This window comes from Peromyscus leucopus, chromosome 9 (genome assembly GCF_004664715.2).
Source record: "Peromyscus leucopus breed LL Stock chromosome 9, UCI_PerLeu_2.1, whole genome shotgun sequence".
NCBI classification, from domain to species: Eukaryota; Metazoa; Chordata; class Mammalia; order Rodentia; family Cricetidae; genus Peromyscus; species Peromyscus leucopus.
The window spans coordinates 54,547,775-54,569,426 of record NC_051070.1 but is presented as its reverse complement, the minus strand read 5'-3'; the positions used below and the strand labels follow the sequence as shown (position 1 = coordinate 54,569,426).

At 38.9% G+C, this 21,652-nt stretch overlaps 1 protein-coding gene across 2 annotated transcripts in view; it reads right to left on the bottom strand.

The window, feature by feature from the left end:
• Positions 1–21,652, bottom strand: part of Adam7 (ADAM metallopeptidase domain 7) — a 37,827-nt gene that overhangs the window by 9,363 nt on the left and 6,812 nt on the right. For both annotated transcript variants that reach the window (XM_028883170.2, XM_037208431.1), the window contains exons 5-16: positions 20,709–20,785; positions 18,692–18,881; positions 17,178–17,231; positions 14,498–14,569; positions 12,435–12,604; positions 9,602–9,686; positions 7,712–7,842; positions 5,613–5,787; positions 4,106–4,195; positions 2,753–2,948; positions 2,297–2,399; positions 1,167–1,353 (exon numbers count right to left, since the gene is read on the bottom strand). In XM_028883170.2, coding sequence (XP_028739003.1) covers positions 1,167–1,353; positions 2,297–2,399; positions 2,753–2,948; positions 4,106–4,195; positions 5,613–5,787; positions 7,712–7,842; positions 9,602–9,686; positions 12,435–12,604; positions 14,498–14,569; positions 17,178–17,231; positions 18,692–18,881; positions 20,709–20,785 — 1,530 coding nt within the window. The remainder of the gene's footprint in view (positions 1–1,166; positions 1,354–2,296; positions 2,400–2,752; positions 2,949–4,105; positions 4,196–5,612; positions 5,788–7,711; positions 7,843–9,601; positions 9,687–12,434; positions 12,605–14,497; positions 14,570–17,177; positions 17,232–18,691; positions 18,882–20,708; positions 20,786–21,652) is intronic.

Sequence of the window (21,652 nt, the reverse complement as noted above, 5' to 3'; positions counted from 1 at the left end):
TAATGAAGATAGTGACTCAACCTGAGTATCCACCAATAGATGATGGACAAAAAGTGTGCCAGACATACAATGGAGTATAACTCAGCTGCAAAATGAATAACAGTGCGGCATTTGTGGCAGCTTGAGTAAGTGTGGGAGGCAGATTATGTGAGATAAGCCAGACACAGGTCGGGAATTTCACATGTGAGACAGATTGGGAATTCTCAATCACACACAAAAGGTACAAACATTGATGTTAAGGAAGCAGAGAACTGGATTGTGGCTTCCAGAGGCTGGTGGGGTAGCCAGGAGAAGGAAAAAGGGGATTCCAGTAAATAGGTTTAAATTTTCAATTAACCAGGCAGAATGATTTCTAGTGGTTCACATAGCAGAGTGATTGTAATTAATAATACTTTCCTGTATATTTTAACATAATTAGAAAAAAGGAATTTGGATGTTCTCAACATAAAGAAATGGTCAGCTATTAAAGTAGTGTTTATCCTAATTTACTCAAATTTGGTTATTACTCATTCTACATATGTACTGAAACATTATACTGTACCCAAGAAATATTCATAATAATTAACTATGGGTCATAATAATTGCTAAAATCCGGACTATATAGTAAAAAGCCTATTTTCTCTCTGTTAAAAAAAAAAAAAAAAAAAAAAAAAAAGAGTGTACCAAATCAAGCTGAAACCTGAGTAGTCACAATATGCTGCAGGTAACCAGCGCTCTTCCTTTGGATCAAGTATGCACTGGTTTCCACAACACCAGGATAGCATTTCCATGGTCATGCTCTGTGTAGGACATTCTCAAGTACACTGGTCTGTAGGCCTTGGGAATCCAGCCCAATTACCAAAAGCCTAGTACTTAGCCAGTAAATATGACTGAATGAATAAAATAAATGAAGAGAGCTTGCTGACATCAGTAACATTAATTGGAATAGAAGTCATGTACGATTTCATTAAGTGCCTATTTTAAGATACCAATTAAACATATTTATAACAATTACATATAATTTAGTATAACTACAATTAAGCAAGAATAACATTACCATATTATTGCTATCATCTCCCTCAATAATTTACAGGGAAAGTGGCCATTTTTTCCCGTTTCCCCATCTAGAAGCCCCTCAGAAGCCAGTCCCAGTACCTTGCCATGTTTGGGAGCATCTGTTCTCTTACCATTCCCTCTCCACATTTTGTTCCAGAATTAACCAGGCCAATGTCTCTAGAACTGTGGTATAAAAACATGGTTTTGCATTTCATGGTCACGTTCTGCTTCTGACTCTTAAGGTTATATGTTTTATCCTCTCCCAGGAGTGATGAACGCTGACCTCCAGTACAGAATATCTTTCCACATTTGAGATCTCTGAAGGAAAAAGCAGAATGTTCTCAGACTTAGGACCAGGAGCCAAAGCAAAGTGTCAGAGATGAGACAATCAGCCCAGCTGCTTTCCTCTAAACCTCATTTGTCAGCAGATTCAAGGGCCATGGTAGGCTGACAACGCTCTCAGACCTTTAGAGCCCCAACTGTAAGAACTGACATAAATAGATAAGTATGTGAAATAATCACTGAAAGATTTCTCAGTTCTCAAAACTCAATATTCATTAAAGCTCACAAAGAATATTTATTAGTAATATGGATTAGCGTAACTTTGATGGGAACACTAAGAACTGTTTTTCCTCTCTTGATATTAACTAATTCTAGCAAGCTGGGGGTGTCTAGCAAGAGGGTGTGGGTGGGGGGTGGAGGGAGGTGGAGGGGGGTGCTGCTGCTCTTGTAGCACCCACTGTAAAGTGAGACAGCCACTGAACGTAAGTAATGGAGAGGAAAGTAAAGGGCACTCTGTTTTCACACAGCGTATGCGGAAACGAAGGTGAACTTGACTGGAGGATTTTGTGACTGTTCCTTTCAGTCCAATCCCTATGTTGTCACATGTGAAAGGCCACACAGACCTGGAAGGGAGCTTAACTCATGTAGATCAGTCTCACTTCCAACTTCTTTAGATGCCTTCACTACTTTCCCTCACCCTTTCATTTTTCCCCTTTGAAACATATTTTCCACTGCCCTGGTTCGGTAGCATTCTCTTCCTCCCTGTTTTCCACCCATCTTACCCCTCTTCGTTCTTTCTATTCCAGGACCCCAGCTAATAAACACAGAGGGAAAATTCAGTCAATGAAGCCAGGGGTGTGTGCTCACCACTCTCCCTCCTCTTAATTCTCAGCGAAATCAGATTAACAGTTACCAGAATAGAAGCCCTCATGAGTTCTCAATACACTTTCATAGAGATCTATTTCCACTGGGCACTTACTTCTCTTCACAGGCAACAAATGTGTTTCCCTTTTTTTTGCAATATCCAAATCTGTTTCCTTTTTTATTCATCTTGTAGCAAAGACTGTGACTCTCTTGTGCTCCTGGGGTTCAAAATTACATGATAAAAAAAAAAAAACATGAATACTGAGAATCATAAAGTACTTCATTTCCTAATACAGTTAGGCTTGCCAAATCATACCGCAGAATGGTGCAGTAAAAAAGAGTCAAAAATCATTGAGAAATACTCTATTGAGTCAGGAAAGGTTTTTAAGTAGGAATAGAGATATGTAAGAGGCACAGATGCATGCTAGCTTTTATACAGAGTCAATTAATTACATTGTAAGTAAAATCATTAATAGGGGTTGCAGACAAAGATGCTAGATGAGATCTTGAATGTACACCACCAATTATATTATCTCCAATTAAATCCCAAATTCATCCCCATGACTCTCACCATCATTGAACAGCTCTGAACATTGATCATCCAGAGTGGGACACTGCCCCATAAAGCAGTAACCTTCTCCATTCTTGCAAGGAAACCCATTGGCCCGGAACTTGTCCTTAGGACACTCAGGGGAGTGGCCAGTACACAGCTCAGAAACATCACATTCATTTTTCGCTACTCTGCATATGGTCCCTTCTTTCTTAATCTGTTGAAGAGAAACAAATATTGGAATCTTTGATGTGTGAGTTGGTGAAACTGAGTACATAGGCAGAAAGCTGACTTAATTTACCTGTGAGAGACAGGCTCACAGCTTCCTTCTTCTTGATGCTAAGTATTATTATCATCTGTAGATACCATGGTATTTATGTGACTTTAAGAATAAGAAGATAGTGAGGTATTTTTTTAAAGCTTTGTTTATTTTATATGTATGAATGTTTTGCCTGCATACATTCATGCCTGGTGCCCACAGAGGCCAGAAGAGAGCACCAGACCCCTGGAGCTAGAGTTATATCTGCCTTGTGGGTACTGGGAACCTAACCTGCATCCTCTGAAAGAGCAGCCAGTGCTTTTAACTCATGAGCCTATTCTCCAGACCAAAACTGTGTTTTTGAAATTTGGAATTACAAAAGTCTTAGGTAGAGTTGACATGGGCAAAAGTAGTAAAATGGGCAGATGTTTTCATTTATCTTGTATTTTCTTTGTTCTTTGCTCTAATATATCAATCCAACAACTCCCTACCCATCTAGTGCTTAACACAGAATCTTTGTCACCGACAGATAACAGTTTTACCACATAAACTGTAACAATATCCTGCCTCTCATTGCTTAGGGGAGTACCCAAAGGTATTCTCTTAAATGTATGGAATTCCTAGGAAGAGTTGAAGATACATAAAATAATCCCTTTCTTTGTGAGCTTGCAATTCAGTGGAGTGAAATAAGCATAAGTAAATTCCTTGGCACTATCTGAATTTCTGGTCATTTTTTCTAGCTCCTATCTATCCGTAGGCATTAAGTATCTATGTATACTCTGTTCTCCTTTAGATAAACTGTTGCTGGGATATCAATTTCCCTCCCACTTGAGGTTAAATAGCTTGGAACTGATTTACACATGGCTAAGAAAAGTGCTGGTCATGTGATTTCACTCCTAAAAACACCAAGTGATGCTCGCCATCTTCTCTATTACTCAGACTAGAGCACCATCTGTTCAGACATCAGAACATTTCAGATTAAATACTCCTGGGTGTTAACAAGGGACACTCCATTCTGGAATTGGCAATGCAGAGCCATCCATGGCCAGCTAGTGCTTTGTCAACCACACACCTAAACTGAGAATGCAGAAATCCTTGGGAACCAAGGGTCTCACCTGACACGATTCGCAGCACTCTCCTTTCACACAAGTGAATCCTGGCTTCAGGACACATCTATGTGCATCACAGCACGGATTAGTGCATTCCTGGCAAGATGAAAATGTAAACATCGCAAATGGCCTGGTATATGGCTCCTTTTTAATGGTCTAATTACTTGTGCCCCTTCAAGAGCTCCAAAGAAATGTGGGATCCTTGGCTTAGGCATGTGAATCAGATTACTGGTGCAGCCTATATTGGGGGCTTCTACTTTGTTTCCTTCTCTCATGCTTCTTCAGTACTTCTCAGTTTATGAACTCTCATTGGTGGGAAGAGTCCAAAGACAGTGACCTTCCAGCCCCTGTTGTCTGACTCCCAAACCCCGTTGCTTCTTGGTGCTGAAGTATGGTGGGAGATACTACAATGTCTAAAGATCTGATCTTACCTCTGGCTCAAGATGCCATGAATTACAACCCGAACACACTCTCCTCTCTCCCTCTCCCTCTCCCTCTCTCTCTCCCTCTCTCTCCCTCTCTCCTCAATGTATTATTATATCATAACAATAAAACAGTCACACCTAGTGAGTGCCCAGCCTTCTTGGACAAAATTAAAACTTCAGAGACAGTTATCTGTCTACATCTCATTAGTGAAGGCCTCTATACATTAGAACAGAGCTGTGGAATATTCCAAAACATTCCCAGGGCCAGGGGATCTATCCAAAGCCAGCAGCTTTTCTTTCTGTTCATCTGAGACATTGAAGATCAGTTCTCAAGTTCTCTGGGCAGGTCGGACCCACCCTCATGACAGTGTCTCTTGATTGGTGCCCCATTACAGCACTTTGAACTGCGCAGTGTCTAGAGCTAATGTGGAAAACGTTGTCTGCAGCGTGCAGGCTCAGAAGGCTGGTGGGGATGTAAAATGAAGCTGCACTAGAGAACTACTCGCTTCATATTTTAACATATCCCCAGAGGTTTACACACCCCGGTTCATTTGAGGTGACAGTAGTGGAGGATGAATATTTATTTGATGAGCTTCTAAAAGCAGACTAAGAATTACTTGAAAATTTGCCTCCGAGGCATTTTCTAAATGCTCTAAACTTCAATACGTATGTGAAAAATTTGAAGGCCTTTTGTCCCTCTATTAAAAGAGAATTTTCTATAATTACAACACTGCACAGCTATGAAATAGACAAGCTTCCCAAGGCTCTAAGTAAAACTTGACTGACGAAGTGATGTTTTGTAGAATGGCCACTACCTACTGTCGGACTTAAGGATATTTCTCACAAAACAAGGCAGTTAACATATAAGCTAGGCAAATGGAATGCTGCTGGTCTCCAGCAAAGTCATCACATGTGACTTGAGATTTCCTAAGAAGGCTTGAAAGGAGGTTGCCTCAACAGTCAGTCTCCAAATGGATAATAAAAACAGCTTCCTAAGGCTTCACTGAGAACATGATCATCTGCTATGATTCCAACTGAGCACCAACCCTGTGCTCAGGGTTGTTAAAGATGATATCATTTGCAAATACCTGAACTGGTCCACAGTCACACTCTTCTCCTTCATCTACCTTCTTGTTCCCACAAAATGGATAATCAATTAAGTTAGTAGGAAGTGGATTGTTGAGTATGCATGCTGGTTTCTGATCCTTCAGATATTGCTGGTATTGGGCTTGGCTGCATTTACTGAATTTTATTCCAGGGATGCTAGAGATGAGATGAGGTAAAAATAAAGGATTATCACATGAAGGAAGCTATAAAAATTTAATGAGGAGTTGGAAAAGAAATGCAAATGCTAACTGTGAGAGCAGAGCCATGGCCCAGCTCCTTGTTACTTACTAGTTGTGTTCCAGAAACAACTAAGAAATGCCATTTCAGTGAAAAACTTGGGCTTTGTGTCTTCTGACAAATCCTTCCTGAAACCAACAATTGGTTGTCTGTGCTTTCTGCTTCCATTTACCCTCTAATGTGTCCCTCTTATTTAAAAAATATTATTTTGGCCGGGCGGTGGTGGCACACGCCTTTAATCCCAGCACTTGGGAGGCAGAGCCAGGTGGATCTCTGTGAGTTCGAGGCCAGCCTGGACTACCAAGTGAGTCCCAGGAAAGGCGCAAAGCTACACAGAGAAACCTTGTCTCCAAAAAAAAAAAAAAAAAAAAAAACCATATTATTTTTATTTTTATGTTATGGGTGTTTTGTCTGTCTTTCTGTATGTCTATGAACCATGTGTACAGTGTCTGCAAAGGCTAGGTGGGGGTGTTGGATGCCCAGGAACTAGAGCTAAAGACGATTGTAAGTCTTCATGTAGATGCTGGCAATTGAACCCCAATCCTCTGTAATAGCAACAAGTGCTCTTTAACAACTGAGCCATCTCTCCAGCCCCTAATGTGCCCTCTGTAATATAACCACATAGTAATATAAATCTGATTTACCATCTCTGAAAGATCATAAACTTCTTGACAAGAAGAGCATTATGTTCAGTTCTTTAAAAATAACCACGAGTTAACACAGTACCTGATATGGAGTAGGTCTCTATTATACTTGTGGAACTCAACTCCTTAATAATATTAGAAACATCCTTATGACTTCTCACTACCTCTCTTTAAGCTAACACTTCATTCCCTCTTTCTTCATTTGGCTTGATCCCCTTCAATGATTGAATACAAAGGACTTCTAGAGAGTTGAGTCCATTAAGTGAGGTTGGTATGACCTTGAGAATATTATTAGTTTGGTATCAGTTACTGAGTTCTACTCTGTGACCGTCACTGCATTTCAAACTTTAATCATTTTAAAAATATTTGTTTTAAAATTATGTATAATTGTGTGGGTTGATGTGTGGGTATGTCTACAGATACCCACTGAAGCCAGAAGAGGGAATCAGACTCCCTGGAGCTGGAGTTACAAGTGGTTGTGAGCTTCCCAACGTGGCTGCTACTAAACGTAGGACCTCTGCAAAAGCAGTATGTGCTCTGAGCCACTGAGCCATCTCTCCAGCCCAACACTGTATCATTTAATTAATTAACATCCATGAGAAACCCCTGGCATTAACAGACAATGTTCTTACTTTTCCTGCCACAAAGGAGTCCACAGATGCACAGGACTGAGGCCGGAACACATGATAAGCCACTCACTGTGTATTGTTGAGCAACCTGTCATTTACATCTACTTGCAAAGAAAAATGAGTTTTCTCCAAAGTAGTCTTACTGGGTACATTAACCACACTTAAAGGTTGACTCTATGCCCAGCAGCAAATGGCCAACAGAAAACAAACTCAGTGGTAGAGTTGTAGTCTCTTGTCTTACTGACTTTGATTGAGCACTTTTTGTTTTACTGGTCTTTGTTGGGATATCATGGTTTCTAATTTTGTGTTTTAATGGGTTTGGGGATTTTGTTTTGTTTTTGTGTGTGTTTCTTGTGTTTTTACTTTGTTTTGTTTGTTTGTTTTATTCTGTTTTTTGCCTGTTTATCTTCCAAAGAGAGAGAGAAAGAAAGGGGATAGAGTTTTGTGGGTGGGGAGAAAGAGGGAGGAGTTGGGGGAAGGGAAAGTATGATCAGAATATATTATATGAATTTTTTTCAAAATACAAATATATATAAAATAAATTTATTATGTATATTATCAGAGCCTCACCTTCCACTACCACCCATCACACATTTTCCCACAGGACAGGTGCATGGAAACTCATCATGTTGCATGCCCAGGCTATGTCCCAACTGATGTGCCATTCTGTTCCCAATTATATTTACATCTGGTAGAAGATCCTGATTGGAAAAAAAAAGCCATATGAGATGTCTATAATGGACCCCAAAGTAGTACATAGGTATCACTTTAAATTAGTGGTTGAAAGGCTCAGTTTCTAAATCTTTGTTAGTTAGTATGGATTTGGGAAGGGATAGACTTCATTATACCTCATCTATACTTCAGTCCATGACTATAATTTATAATGAAATTGGACAAATGACTTTTTATATATTTCTAACTTTGTAACTTTTTGGTGTACAGCATACTCTTATTTGTTGTATTGGCAGAGACTCATTTTTCCAAACAGCTAAAATCCATTAATTAACGTTACTATGTCTCACTGCTGTGTCCTTCCAAAACTTGTGTTTTGAAGCCTTAAGCCACAAGGACTGCAATGTTCAGACCAAGGGGCCATTTTCCCATCAGTGGTAACAATATCCTATCCAAATAGACTCTGGAGAAACTTCTCTCTCTACTCTATTATGGGATACACAATGAGAATGTGCCAATCTTAAGCCATGAGGTAGACCCTTGCCAGTTACAAATGTGTCAGGTTCTTGGACTTCTCAGCTTTTAGAATTGTGAGAAATACATTTCCGTGGCTTATAACCTACTCAGTTTCTGATATTTTGTTACTGAATCCCATGAGGACTTAAGACGAATGCCCCACCCAATTTTATGAATGGTGTTGGTGTCTTCTCTGTACTAGATATTCCAGGTCCTCAAATGAGGGGTTTGCTGTTCTTGTTTTTGATCTGTCCTGCCATATTGAGCAATAATGCTATATAATCTTGTGGAAGGAGTTTCTGTCATGAGAAACCTCTGGAAGTCAGAAATATAAAATCCATGGCAGAATTGGTTGTTGTCTTGCCTCATAGACCTTGTTCATGCTTTAACCTATACATTCATAGAAAATCAAACCCAAAGAGGGATAGGCCATCCAGAATGATAAATTTAATTTGTTCATTTCATTTTGCTCATATGAAGCTTCAAAGGTTTCTTGGTTTGGCTAAAATATGATAATTGAAATAGTAATAGCTTCATTTGGGGGTAAATTGACTTTGTAGGCAGATCTTATGTCATTCAGATACTAAAGGCAAATCTATAGTCATAAAAAGTGATTATAAAATAACCAGTTGGTGAGAGTACTTGAATAAATACTTGCTATTTTAAGGTTGGCTCCCAATAACACTAAGTTGGGGAAATAAATAGCAAGGAAATAAATACAAACATTCATGTTTTCAACTATGTCTCCAACAGAGTTACATGGATAGCATTTTCTGGAAGCTGTGAGCCTTGGAGAAAGGTCATATGAGCAAGGAGAGACAACAGCTCATAGGTCCTCTACTTGCTGAACATAATTTTCAAGGCTGTCTTGATGTGACACATTAAGTGGCTTTTATACTTGTTTATTTTAGTTTAAAAACAATTATAATGATTAAATCCACCTAAACATAATGGACCTTACTTGTCTTTATAAGTAGTTATATTTAATACATTAAAGAGTTTTACAGCTATGGAATATGCTGTGGGGGTTTCATACCTGTCTTTCTGAGCTTTGAACTGTGTTTTACCTTCATTGTTCACCTACAGTTTTTCACAAGACACATTTGTGATTTTCATTTACTGAAGGGAATATAGGTCTCTTCATGACATACCTTGGAAAATATAGGTCCAACACAGATCACACATGGCTTTTCAATGTGTTTCAAATAGATATAAAAAAATAACTTAAATATTTGGGCAAATGGTACACTTTTAGGAATGTTTTAGGTCTACCTTAACAATGCTGCATGAACGAAGGGCCTGGCACATTCCTCCTGGGTAAGCAATTCCTTGCATAGGTGTGTAGAGCCACTTCCCACTGTAGACAAGAGACAAGAATACTGATTCTTCATCTGGCTGAACAGTTTTACTAACACCAAATTCAAACTGCAGTGAACCACCATAGTGGTCACCCTTTGCTCTTGAAACAACCTTTTCATCTCTGAAGTTATAGACACCATGGATGACTTGAGTTGATACTGGGCTCAGTTAAACCTAGAGGCACTGAAAAAGCCAAATGTGGTCTTAGGATGAATTGTGAAACAAAAAATGTAATTTATTCTAAGAAAAACAAAATTAAAGAGGAAGAATCTCATTTTTCTTGATTCTATTTTACCTTGTACTCAACTCTGTATAAAATAATTTAAATGACAAAAATAAACAAAACTACAGCAAGCTAACCAATTAATCTTTAAAGTGTTTGAGAGGGAAATATATTATAGTGAATGTACTCAGAATCAGGGTTATTTGATTATGGTTGATAACACTTAAAATTGTTTATCAATTATGGAAACTTAGAAGGGCAATGATAGTTCTAATTCAACATTTAAATGAATCCTTGTATAAAAATAAGACTATTCCCATAACTTCTAAAAGGATAAGTGTCTACATTATAGGCATATAATTTTCACTTGATTTGAGAGCAGTGGTTAGATTTGGGCCTTTGTAAACAGAGCTATTATGATCTAGAAGACAACACATAGAATATTAGGAAATTCACATACAAGAACAGAGGTAAGCTGAAGGGACCCTTTTTAGCCTTTTATTGTTTTAGTTAAGAAGATGAACTCTGTTTCTATCCCTATGTTCAATGTCTCAATGCTTTGCCTTGCTTCTTAGAGGAGCTTTGTATTCTGGGCTTGCCAGTCTTTGGACACCTTAGAAGAACACGAGAAATGTGAAGAACTAGGGAAGGACAGGCCAGAGGATGACTTCTCTCAAAGTCATCTGAATGTAAACATAACACAATTATAATGTCATATGCATTGTCTTTCCCTCTATATCTATGTTACTATAGATGGAAGATTTCAATAACTCAGTGCATAAGAAGTCCCAGATACAATGCCCAGGTAGATAGTGAGATGCCATCCACTTTAAGCCTCTGTTTCAAACAACTTATTGATCTGAAAAGTTACTTGTGAAATAAGAAATGTTATTTTATTAAAATAAAATATTGTTCTTCATTGTGCCTATTTAGATAATGCTGGGTGTCCTAAAATTCACATGTGGCTTTGTGAGATAAGTCAGTAGGTAAAGACACTAGCTGCCAAGGCTGACACTCTGAGTTCTATCCCCAGGATCCACTTGGTGGGAGGAGAGCACTTACTCTTGCAAGTTGTCCTATGATCTCCACAAATACTCTCTCTCTCTCTCTCTCTCTCTCTCTCTCTCTCTCTCTCTCTCTCTCTCTCTCTCTCACACACACACACACACACACACACATCATAAATAATAAATAAATATTAATGCACAAATAGGGAGCTCTGTCTTTCCTACCATGAAGTTTTTGGTGATATTTTATTGTGCTTCATCCCCTATCCTTTTTGGTCATGACAGTGTATGAATGTCTACACCCAAGGTAAGCACAGATACACTCCTAAAGAGAAATGCTGTGGACCCATCAGATGAAAACTCACAGTCTGGCTTACTCTTATCTGTCTACTAAATGACTAGACTGGACCTCTCATGACAGGCTTTAGAAACTGCTTGCTTCTGAGCTCCGCCTGAAAGCTCAGCTCTAGTTAACCCTGGAAAGAGGCTCCACAGACTAGATTTGCAGAACTCTGGAGAAGTATTGGCATTATAGGCAGAGAAGCAGATAGGTAAAATGGGTGCTTCCCTAAGGCGTGACTTTAACAGCATCAGAGGACATCTGAAAGCTACTATTCTTCCCAGGTAGCTCTCCCACAGTGTGATATCAATGGTGATAAGATAACAATGGTGCTTATTATCACAGAGCCAATAAAATCCATTCCTATATTTATCACCTGTATAATGCCAGATATTTTGAACAGAGGAATTAATAATTAAGGAGATCCTCTCAAACTTTGATGTAGGGATATTGAAGCTATAGCAGGATAAACTTACCAGATCAGATTTTCCAGAAAGCCAGGTTTTAGTGAAATATTAGAGGCTGATCTTGGATGGTGATAGGAAATACCCATGAGTCCCCAACTTAACTTTGCCCTGGCACATTTTCGACTCTGCATAAGGATACATTTTTTCTTTACAGTCTTAATTAGTATTAGCAAAAAATATTATTAAATATTCTACTTGGGAATTTTTCTATACTCACCATTAACATTTTCCTATATAATAAAAAATCCCTCCCAATAAATAATTTTAAATGTTATTGTGTTTATTTGTTTTACTTTCTTTTTCTTTTGTGTGTTAGAGTGTGTGGTTTATTTGCATGTGTGTACACATATGTATGCCCATGTGTGTGCATGAGAGGTCAGAAGAGGGCATCAGGTGTCCAGCTCTATCATGCTATGGCCTTATCCCCTCAAGACAGGGTCTTCCTTCCACTGAGCCTGGTGTTAGGACTGGTGGTCAGCAAGCCCCCATGACTCTCCTGTCTCTACCTGACTCGTGGTGCAGAGATCACAAGAGCTAAAAGAGTGCATGGCCACACTTAACTTTTTACATACGTGCTTGGATTCAAACTTAGGTCCTCATATTTTCATAGCAAGCACTCTTACCCACCAACCCATCTCTTGAGCCCTATTTTCTTTTTAAATAAGAATAATCGCCCCAATAAGTGGAGGAAAATAGAACAACCGCATACCTCAGTAAAATCACATGATCAAAGTCCTTCCTTTTTTTGAGAACTGTTTCTTGCCAAGTGGAAAAACTCATTAAGGTAGTTTCTAGATTTGAAGCTATTTCTATCTTGTCTCCAGTTGACCATATTTCAAGGCCAGCCAATGTCACATGGATGTTCAAAGTTTTATAAATCTGTTCAAAGAGGGGATAATTTTCACAAAGTCAAATTGTTAGAAGTTTCTTTCATTATTACCTGTATTCCCCTGTGATAAAAAAAATCAACTTGTTATGTGAATGATTTAAACTTTCTTCCCTTTTACAACTGAATTTAGGTTTCAGTTCTCTGAGGGGGCAAAACAGGTTTCTCTCCCAACAAAGGGCACTAATCAACAACACCTTTACATTCAGGGGTTATGGAGAGAACATATAGAAGGCCTGAGTCAGGCCCATAATGTCTCAAAGACAAATCCTGCAACTCCCAACTTTTTCTGAATCATATATTTCCCAACTTCGTCCAACATTGATAAAACTGAATCTCAGTCAATTAAAAGTATACTAATGTGCTGCTGCTTGCTTGACCTGTTTGAGATGACCTAACTGTTCCTAAAATTCCCCTAGCTGTGCTTAAAAGAATCCTGCACACTCCCTTCAAGGTCACTTTGTACCTGTGTTTGATCTCACATGCTGGGAAATGAATGCTCTCTGTTCTGGCATATTATTCGAGTCTGGGGTCTTCCTTTAGCATTTTCACAGACCCACCCCTATGTTGTGCATTTTAAATAGCTCAGCTCCTGTTTCATAAATTGATATACTGAAAGCTAATGAAGGTTATTATATAGAATATTGGGTAAATATCCATGAATTTCAATAAAGAAACAAATATGGTAAAAAAAATTGTTCAAAAAACCTTAATTTCAGTATAGAGATAGAAATGATAAGCATGAATGAAAATAATAGAAAAAATTAAAGCCTTTCATGAACACATTAGAAGGCTATAAATAATCACAGGAAGAATCCTTCTTGCTCCACCTGAATTACCCGAATTGAAATACAAAGAACTGAGAGAATGAAACAAACAGAAGATAGGGTCTAATGGAGTGAGAAAGGGTTAAAATAACAGGCACACGCCATTTGACCTAGCATTGCAACTTCTTAGTATTTATGTAAAACAAACGAATATTTATTTTTACACCTAAGAGTGTGCACAGATGTTTAATGTAGCAGAAATGCAAATAGAAAAATGCCCTTCAACTCTAGAATGAAGCACCACTAATCTAGATGGGCTATTTCTTCTAGTATCTTCTTTTGCATCTCCTTAAGTGACTAATAGATCTAGGATGCGTTCAAATGATTCAGCAAAGAAAGATGAGTACAACTCACAATTTGTTTTAGTAGTAGTTCTCATTAATGTTTAGATCCACTATAATCTTAATAGATTATAGTGAAGTTGTCCTGATTCCAATGACAAGCCATAGACAATAAATTACAGCATGACTTTTTTTTGTATACACAGACACAGAACACTAAGTTTAATGTAGTGTGGTCTAATATTTACATTAATATTTTAGTTCTCAAACTGTTGATATTGTTTCATAATTTTTATGTGAGCAGAGACTTAAAATTTTTATTACTTTTATCATTACAGTGTGTGTGTGTGTGTGTGTGTGTGTGTGTGTGTGTGTGTGTGTGATGGCAGGTACATATGGCAAGTACCTGTGTGGAATCTGAGGACAATTTTGTGGTATCTGTCCTTTCCTTCTACATTCCTGAAGATTCCAGGGTTTGAACTGGTGTTCATCAAACACTTTTCTTTATCCACTGAGGAATCCTACCAGCCCCCACCAGTGAGCAAATTTTGGAATTTATTTAGATATTAAGTGTAATTTACCTAGTGAACCAAAACTCCAGTGCTCTGGCATGTTGCTGATCATTTTGAGAAGAATTTTATTAACTGGTTGACCTGATGGATCTGTGGTTTATGTTAGCTCAATGTCAAGGTGATTACTACAGTCCTTTCAGAAACCTGCCCTAAAAAGTCCATTGCATTTATAGTTTCAGATGGATTCAAGTCATATCAAAACTTACCATGTTGACAAAATTGACCATTCCCCAAATTCGTTTCCTTAGCTTGTTTTGGGGTCTACTATTCCTGCGGGACTGGAAACACAAATATAGCATTTGTTACTTATCAATATTGAGAAAAGGCCCAACAAAATACTTCACTTACTAAGAGATATTGTTTTTTTTTTAAAAAAAAAAAGAAGAAGAAGAAGAAGAAGAAGCCTCTAGAGCAATAGAAAACAATTCTCTTTCCAATGAGCTAAACACTGAATGAATTATGAAGACAGGAGAGCTTTTAGAAATAAAATAACTGGACATAGTGGTCCCTGAAGATGCGCTTTGGCTTAGCCCTATTTTAAGGTCTTCTTTCGAATTTGGTCATCCCAGTTTCCAATTATATTACATCTGTTGATTTTTTTTGTAAACACATCTGCTTAGTCTTCTTTAGAGCTCATTTTTATTCCTAAGCCACAATTGTGAAAGTTATATGACAGCCATTACTTTGCAGGCATCAGCAAGTTTACTACTCCCCTGACTCCTGAGTACCTGAGGGTAACAAATCACAAATCACATGGTCAAACAGACCCTACATTGAGCCACAGAGGGGAAGGAAACTGGCCATCTCTTCTCTGCAGGACAAAGTTTAGAAGGCCACATCAACTTAAGGGCTCTGAGTTTGAGTCTGTTCTTATAATTGCATTTCTTTACTAGTCATAAATGAAATATATTGAACAGTAGAGGAGGATTTTCCATATGAACACACTCAGTCAGTTTCCTTTCATGCTAAAAATCAGAGCCAAGTATGACCTTCCTGAATCCTGCTGGAAGTCTCTGAAATTCTTCTCTGTCGTGTCTTCCTCTTGACTATATTGAGCAGTTCTCTTCACCTTTCTGGGCATCTTGTATGTATTTTGCTTGTACACATTTACAGTTTCTCTTTCAAGATGTCTCTTTACATCTTGGTTTCTACTACCATTCACTACTGTTTCCTTTGCTCCTACGCGATCCTTAAATTCTAGAAGATGAACATGACTTCTAATAGTCATTTGGGAGGGATCGCCTAGAATACACTGTAAAGACAGTGTCTGAGGCTGTCTGGGAGACCACAGAGTTAAGGTTTGCAACTCAAGGACAGTAGAGGGGAGTAGAGGGGAACCTTGTACCTTTTCTTCCAACCCTTCATCCAGTGCTTAGTGCTAGCTGGCACTCAGACAAGTGTGTTCTTCTTTCTCCTTGAAGTTGCTAGGTCAGTGGTACCAACCATATTTTAAGTATGTTTTCTTTCCCCCAATCCTTTGTCACTGCCAGATATTTTGTGCCAAATTTGAGGATAATAATATTTTCAGTGATGTTTTAAATATATTATTCTTGAAATATACACAATCTCCTATTGCTTATAAATTGTATGCTGTATAAATTGTAGAGTTAACGTACCTCTTTGCTTCAACTGATCTGAAAAATATGTTCCGTCCCCCACTTGTCTTCACTGTTGGAATTTTTCATACATTGCTATCTGATTTAACATTTATTTTTGGAAAACTCATAAGGATTGCCTCTCAGAGACCATCTGCCATTTGGTTGCCTGCATGAACTCACCACTGCCTTTTCATCCAGCTTTTCAAGTTCATTCCTCTTTCATAGTTGGTACCAGCTCTTTACTTCCCTGTGCTCCATAGTGATTTCCTTGCTACGTCCTCTGCCTCATGCAGTCTCTCTTCATGTGTGTCTAATCTCTGTTTAATTCACTTGGAGATACGCACTTTTTCCTCTTACACATGCTAAGGTAGCTTTGTCCAGAAAACTCATCATTTTATGTAGCCTCTCTTTTACTGTTCCATTCACTTTGCTCTATTCATTTTTCATATTTGCAATGACTTTATCGATTCCCCTAGTATACAGCATAATTGGCTTGTTGACAGTTCTTGGACAACTAACCTATTTCCTGTTACATTGGTTGGCTGCCTCATGAGGTCCATTTTATCTAGGGCCATTGAAATGGCTTTATTGGGAAATTTCTACTCATGCTCTAGTTGTTTACCAGATCTCCAAACAGTTTATATGTTGGAAATTTTGCTTAGTATATCAGCAATTGAACATTAGATGCTGGCATGCCTGATGTGGAGTATCTGTACATAGCACAGACCTGGAGTCTGTCTTCCAGTGGTTGCCATTTTCCCTGCCATGGCTACAGGCAGACAGGAAGTTCTTTCTGTCTTCTGAGGTCCTTGGGAGGATCTTTGGTAATAGGGTTGACTTCATGGCTAGAGGTGCAACTGGGAGAAATGATCTCTTTCTTCATTAGAATGTTTAAGTACTTAATTCTATCTTCCTATATGCTCTAAATACAGATATACAACCTTTGAATTTTACTTCCCATTCTGATGAAGTTTTCTCCTTAATTTTTAGCGTTTGAAAGTTTTCAGTGTCTTCTGTTGAGTTCAAGTCTAGATTATTGACCCGTTTTCAAGCATAAATTGTTCAAAATTCCTATTAGTCACAATAAGAATAGAGTGTTCTATTTTAGATTAATCTGTAAGATAGAGAAGGTACTTAAGAATTTCTTATAATATGTATGTTTTGGGGAGCTGAAAGCGGACATGTGAATCCAGAATGGAACTTAGTGGAATTTCCTTCTCTCTAAGTAAGAACCTGAGGTATAGTTTTACAGAGGAATAAGGTGTCTAATGTCCATCTGAGAACTCACCACATATTCATCAACAACAACGAACAGTTCAATAAAGTTTTCTTTGTGGAAGCCCTGAAAATGGACAGAAAGTTCAATGAAACCTATTACCAATTTAATAGAAAAAAACAACTTTTCATGATAAGGAATTTTAATACTATCATATTTGAAGGTGAAACAAATGGGTGTAATTAATACACCTATGAACTTTTCTCAATAAAACATCTGGACCTACACATTAGATTTTAATAATCTTTTTTTTTTTTTTTTTTTTTTGGTTTTTCGAGACAGGGTTTCTCTGTGTAGCTTTGCGCCTTTCCTGGAGCTCACTTGGTAGGCCAGACTGGCCTCGAACTCACAGAGATCCGCCTGGCTCTGCCTCCCGAGTGCTGGGATTAAAGGCGTGTGCCACCACCGCCTGGCTTAGATTTTAATAATCTTTGAGTAACATTCCATATTTGACTATTTTGCCTTTTTTTGTTTAGTTTTCCAGCATAAATAAGAGTTGTAAATTATTACAAATAAAGTATTTTTATATTTTGGGTTTCTTTTTTCATCTAAAAACAAAACAGCTTGTAACTAAGGTCATCTGCCACTAGCCCATACAGTTGTGTATTTATATCTATACACACAACTGTATGTATATGCATACATACATGTTTGTATAACTGAGAAATAACTGCTAAGAATGCCCATATTTCTCCAACTTCTCCACAATGCCCCCTACCCTTTTTTACTGTGTGGTATTCTCAATCCCAGGAACACTTATAAGCACTGCTAATAATTATCGGCCTTTCCTTTATAGGAAACACAAATACTAGGAAATTCTGAGCTTCTAGCCCTATGGAGCAAGTGCATTTTCTGAACAATGCCCAGGGCTACTCTTCAAAAATTTGACAAAGTCATCCTTTGCTGATATATGTAATTATTTATCCATTGAGATACTCAACCAAGAAATACCTGTGAGGTATATAATGTTTTAGACACCCACTGCCTAGACCATAAACATGAGACATAAAACAAACCTGCGGCCCACCAGCTAACATCTAGGAGAGTCAGGAAGATAGCATCTGACTGTGAGGAAGCCTAAAAACACTGAGCATGTTGCAGCCAGCCCACCAGAAACTGGACCTGTTAGCATCCTTGATTGTCTTTTATCATAACACTGAATCTGGTGTAAGAGGTGAGTTTGTCATCACCAACTTCTCCCTAAGCGGTAAGGAAGAGTAAGATAGGATACTGCAAACCATCCTTTTCCAGTTGCTTACAGCCTCAACGCTGGCATTCCATATGGAGGGTGGGAAGCTTTTCCTTTATGGAAACTGATGAAACAAACGGGGATTTGCTGAAGAGAATAAATACTTTCTACATAGACATAAAGAAGTTTGATGTTCAGTCTTTGGACCATGAGTTTCCAATTCAGAATAGGACCGGCATTTCACTATTGTGTGCACAGACTTTTTCTTGGGAGAGCAGAGTGGTTTTTGTTTTTGTTTTTATTTTTTTGTTTAATAAGGAGGATTTAGAATACTTACTTCCCCTTTGTGCTCTTTTATATACTTAGCATCTATCGGAGCAAACTTCTTGGTAAAATTGAGCCCTGAACAGGAGTAATTGGTAGCATAGGGCGCCTTAACATTGTATTTGAACACCAAATGCTCTCCCTCATCCGAGTATTTTACTGGTTCGATGAGATACCGTTGGTCATTCACTCTGAAGAAGCCCCTGTGGAAATAGCAACACAGCATTATTCAAATCTGTAGCTGTCCCCCCCTGTTATAGTGACATTAGCCTTCCCAGAGAGGGAAGGTCCTGGGATCAACCTTCTGAGCGGGCTGATGTAGGTAGCAAACAAGTGACACAGACATGGCCTTTGACGGGATTAGTAACCTTCTCTAAGAAAGAGTCAACCTTTGTCCTCAGAAGCTGATTGGCATGATTTCTGCTTGGAGCATAGGCAGAAAAGCAGCTTTCCCTAGTGGTTGCCTCAAAGTGTCTGCATACATGTGATAAATATATCATTCGCCAACTGTAGAGTAGGTGTCTAAAGGTGCAGACACTTCGTTAGGTCTTTTTGTCATAAAAGGGATTCCCATTCAGGAGAATTCCAGGGGCCACTCAAGGAAAGTCAGGACAAATGAAAACAGAACTTGTTTTTCCTTCTGACTCACATCTTTCATTTTTAGCTTTAAGACTAAGAACTTAAAAAAAAAAAGTACAAGCTTTATGTCTGACTTTGTACTTTCTAAACCAGAATGTGCTTGGACTAGTATAAAGAAAAATGACTGGAACATTGTAGTGTCGGAGGAACCCACAGACTTCGGAGTCAGAAATCCTACACTGTGGAGTCCGTCCAATACTTGCAAGATCTGTGTTCTTAAGCAATTGTGTACTTTCAGCATCCTGACCTCTAATGTGAGAGTACTGCTGAATAGTGTCCTGGAATCTACCAGCTCTGAATCCCTCCAATCTATGCTGAAGACTCACCTTGTTGGGGGTTGTGTGTTAGGCATCTTGTAGTTGAACATGAGCATAAACCACAGGCTAGAGTTCACATTCACTACTGAGAGCACACAGCGCCCCCTTCCCACTAACTTTTTTTTTAAAGTTTTTCTTTTTTTTTCCCCCTTTTATTTTATTTTACAATACCATTCAGTTCTACATATCAGCCACGGATTCCCTTGTTCTCCCCCCTCCTGCCCCCCTTCCCTTCCCCCCAGCCCACCCCCCATTCCTACCTCCTCCAGGGCAAAGACTCCCCTGAGGACTGAGATCAACCTGGTAGACTCAGTCAAGGCAGGTCCAGTCCCCTCCTCCCAGACTGAGCCAAGTGTCCCTGCATAAGCCCCAGGTTTCAAACAGCCAACTCATGCAATGAGCACAGGACTTGGTCCCACTGCCTAGTTGCCTCCCAAACTGATCAAGCCAATCAACTGTCCCACCCATTCAGAGGGCCTGATCCAGTTGGGGGCCCCCCAGCCTTTGATTCATAGTTCATGTGTTTCCATTCATTTGGCTATTTGTCCCTGTGCTTTATCCAACCTTGGTTTCAACAATTCTCGCTCATATAAACCCTCCTCTTTCTCGCTAGTTAGACTCCCGGAGCTCCACCCGGAGCCTAGCCGTGGATCTCTGCATCCAGATTCCTCAGTCCTTTGATGGGGTTTCTGGCATGACTATTAGGGTGTTTGGGCATCCCATCACCAGAGTAGGTCAGTTCCAGCTGTCTCTCTACCATTGCCAGCAGTCTATTGTGGGGGTATCTTTGTGGATTTCTGTGGGCCTCTCTAGCACTTTGTTTCTTCCTTTTCTCATGTGGTCTTCACTTACCATGGTCTCCAATTTCTTGTTCTTCCTCTCTGTTCTTGATCCAGCTGGGATCTCCTGCTCCCACAGGCTCTCTTTCCCTCGACCCTCGCCCTTCATTACTCCCAACCTCCTGTGTTCTATCAGCCTACTAGCTTTTATATTTACTAGATTGGGGAAAAGAAATCAGTCAAGGGGTTTCATGAACATCAATAGAAAATGAATTAGGAAGCTACTCTGCCTTACCTCAGACCATTACAAGTGCTGATACTAGCAGCAGAATCAAATTCATGTATGATGGACCCTTGGTAAAAACAGTGATCCTAAAACAGAAGAGTTGATTAAGGTAGGTGTAAATGCTGAGACTAAAAATATTGGTAGTTGATTAATTTCTGTTGAGAAATGAATCAGTATTTCATAAGTGACATTTGCATTGAATTTACTCATGGCATCATTTAAGACATTTGAACCTGCTTTAGGAACCTTTTATTCTAATTGAATGACTACTTTGTGTAAAGCCATATATAAATTATTTCCTCATAAGTTTGTCTATTAGGCAATGAGACTAGTTTCAAATCTGACCATTTTCCTATAAATATGACTCCTTCTCTTATAAATATGACTCCTCTGTCCATCCTCAAATCCTCGACAAAGTTCTGTGTCTTCCTTAGCTGCCTACTAAATCAAGCCAAGCTTTTGATGTTTCTAAAGTTAGATCTTGCTTGCCAGCTACCCCACCCCAATGCCTGTCCCTCTTGTTTCACTGCTTCAATCCCGCTGAAATCTTTATTACTCCTGCTTAGTGCATTGCTCATGATAATTCCATCGGGCGATGACCCTTTTCATCTCCTCTGTCTGCGCACCAGCCCATAGGTGACACTTCCTGTGGCCCTCCACATACCTCACACTTGGTATTCTATGTTCCTTTTGTCCTGTGTTTTAAGGCTGCATGGTGATGTAGCTCTTAAACAAGTTTACAGTTGATTTATATAGAGGAAATAGAGTTTTTAAAGGATACTTTTGGGTGGAAGAAGTCATTCTCTTGTTTAAGGACTATAGATAGAAAGTTCTGAAAGGTAATGAAGAAGAAGATTCTCTACCCCTAGAATAATAGTAATGAGTCATGCAAAGCTTCCTCTGGAGAATGAAGAGGAGACTTTAATGCCCGTGTATCAGAAGGGCTGGATGGG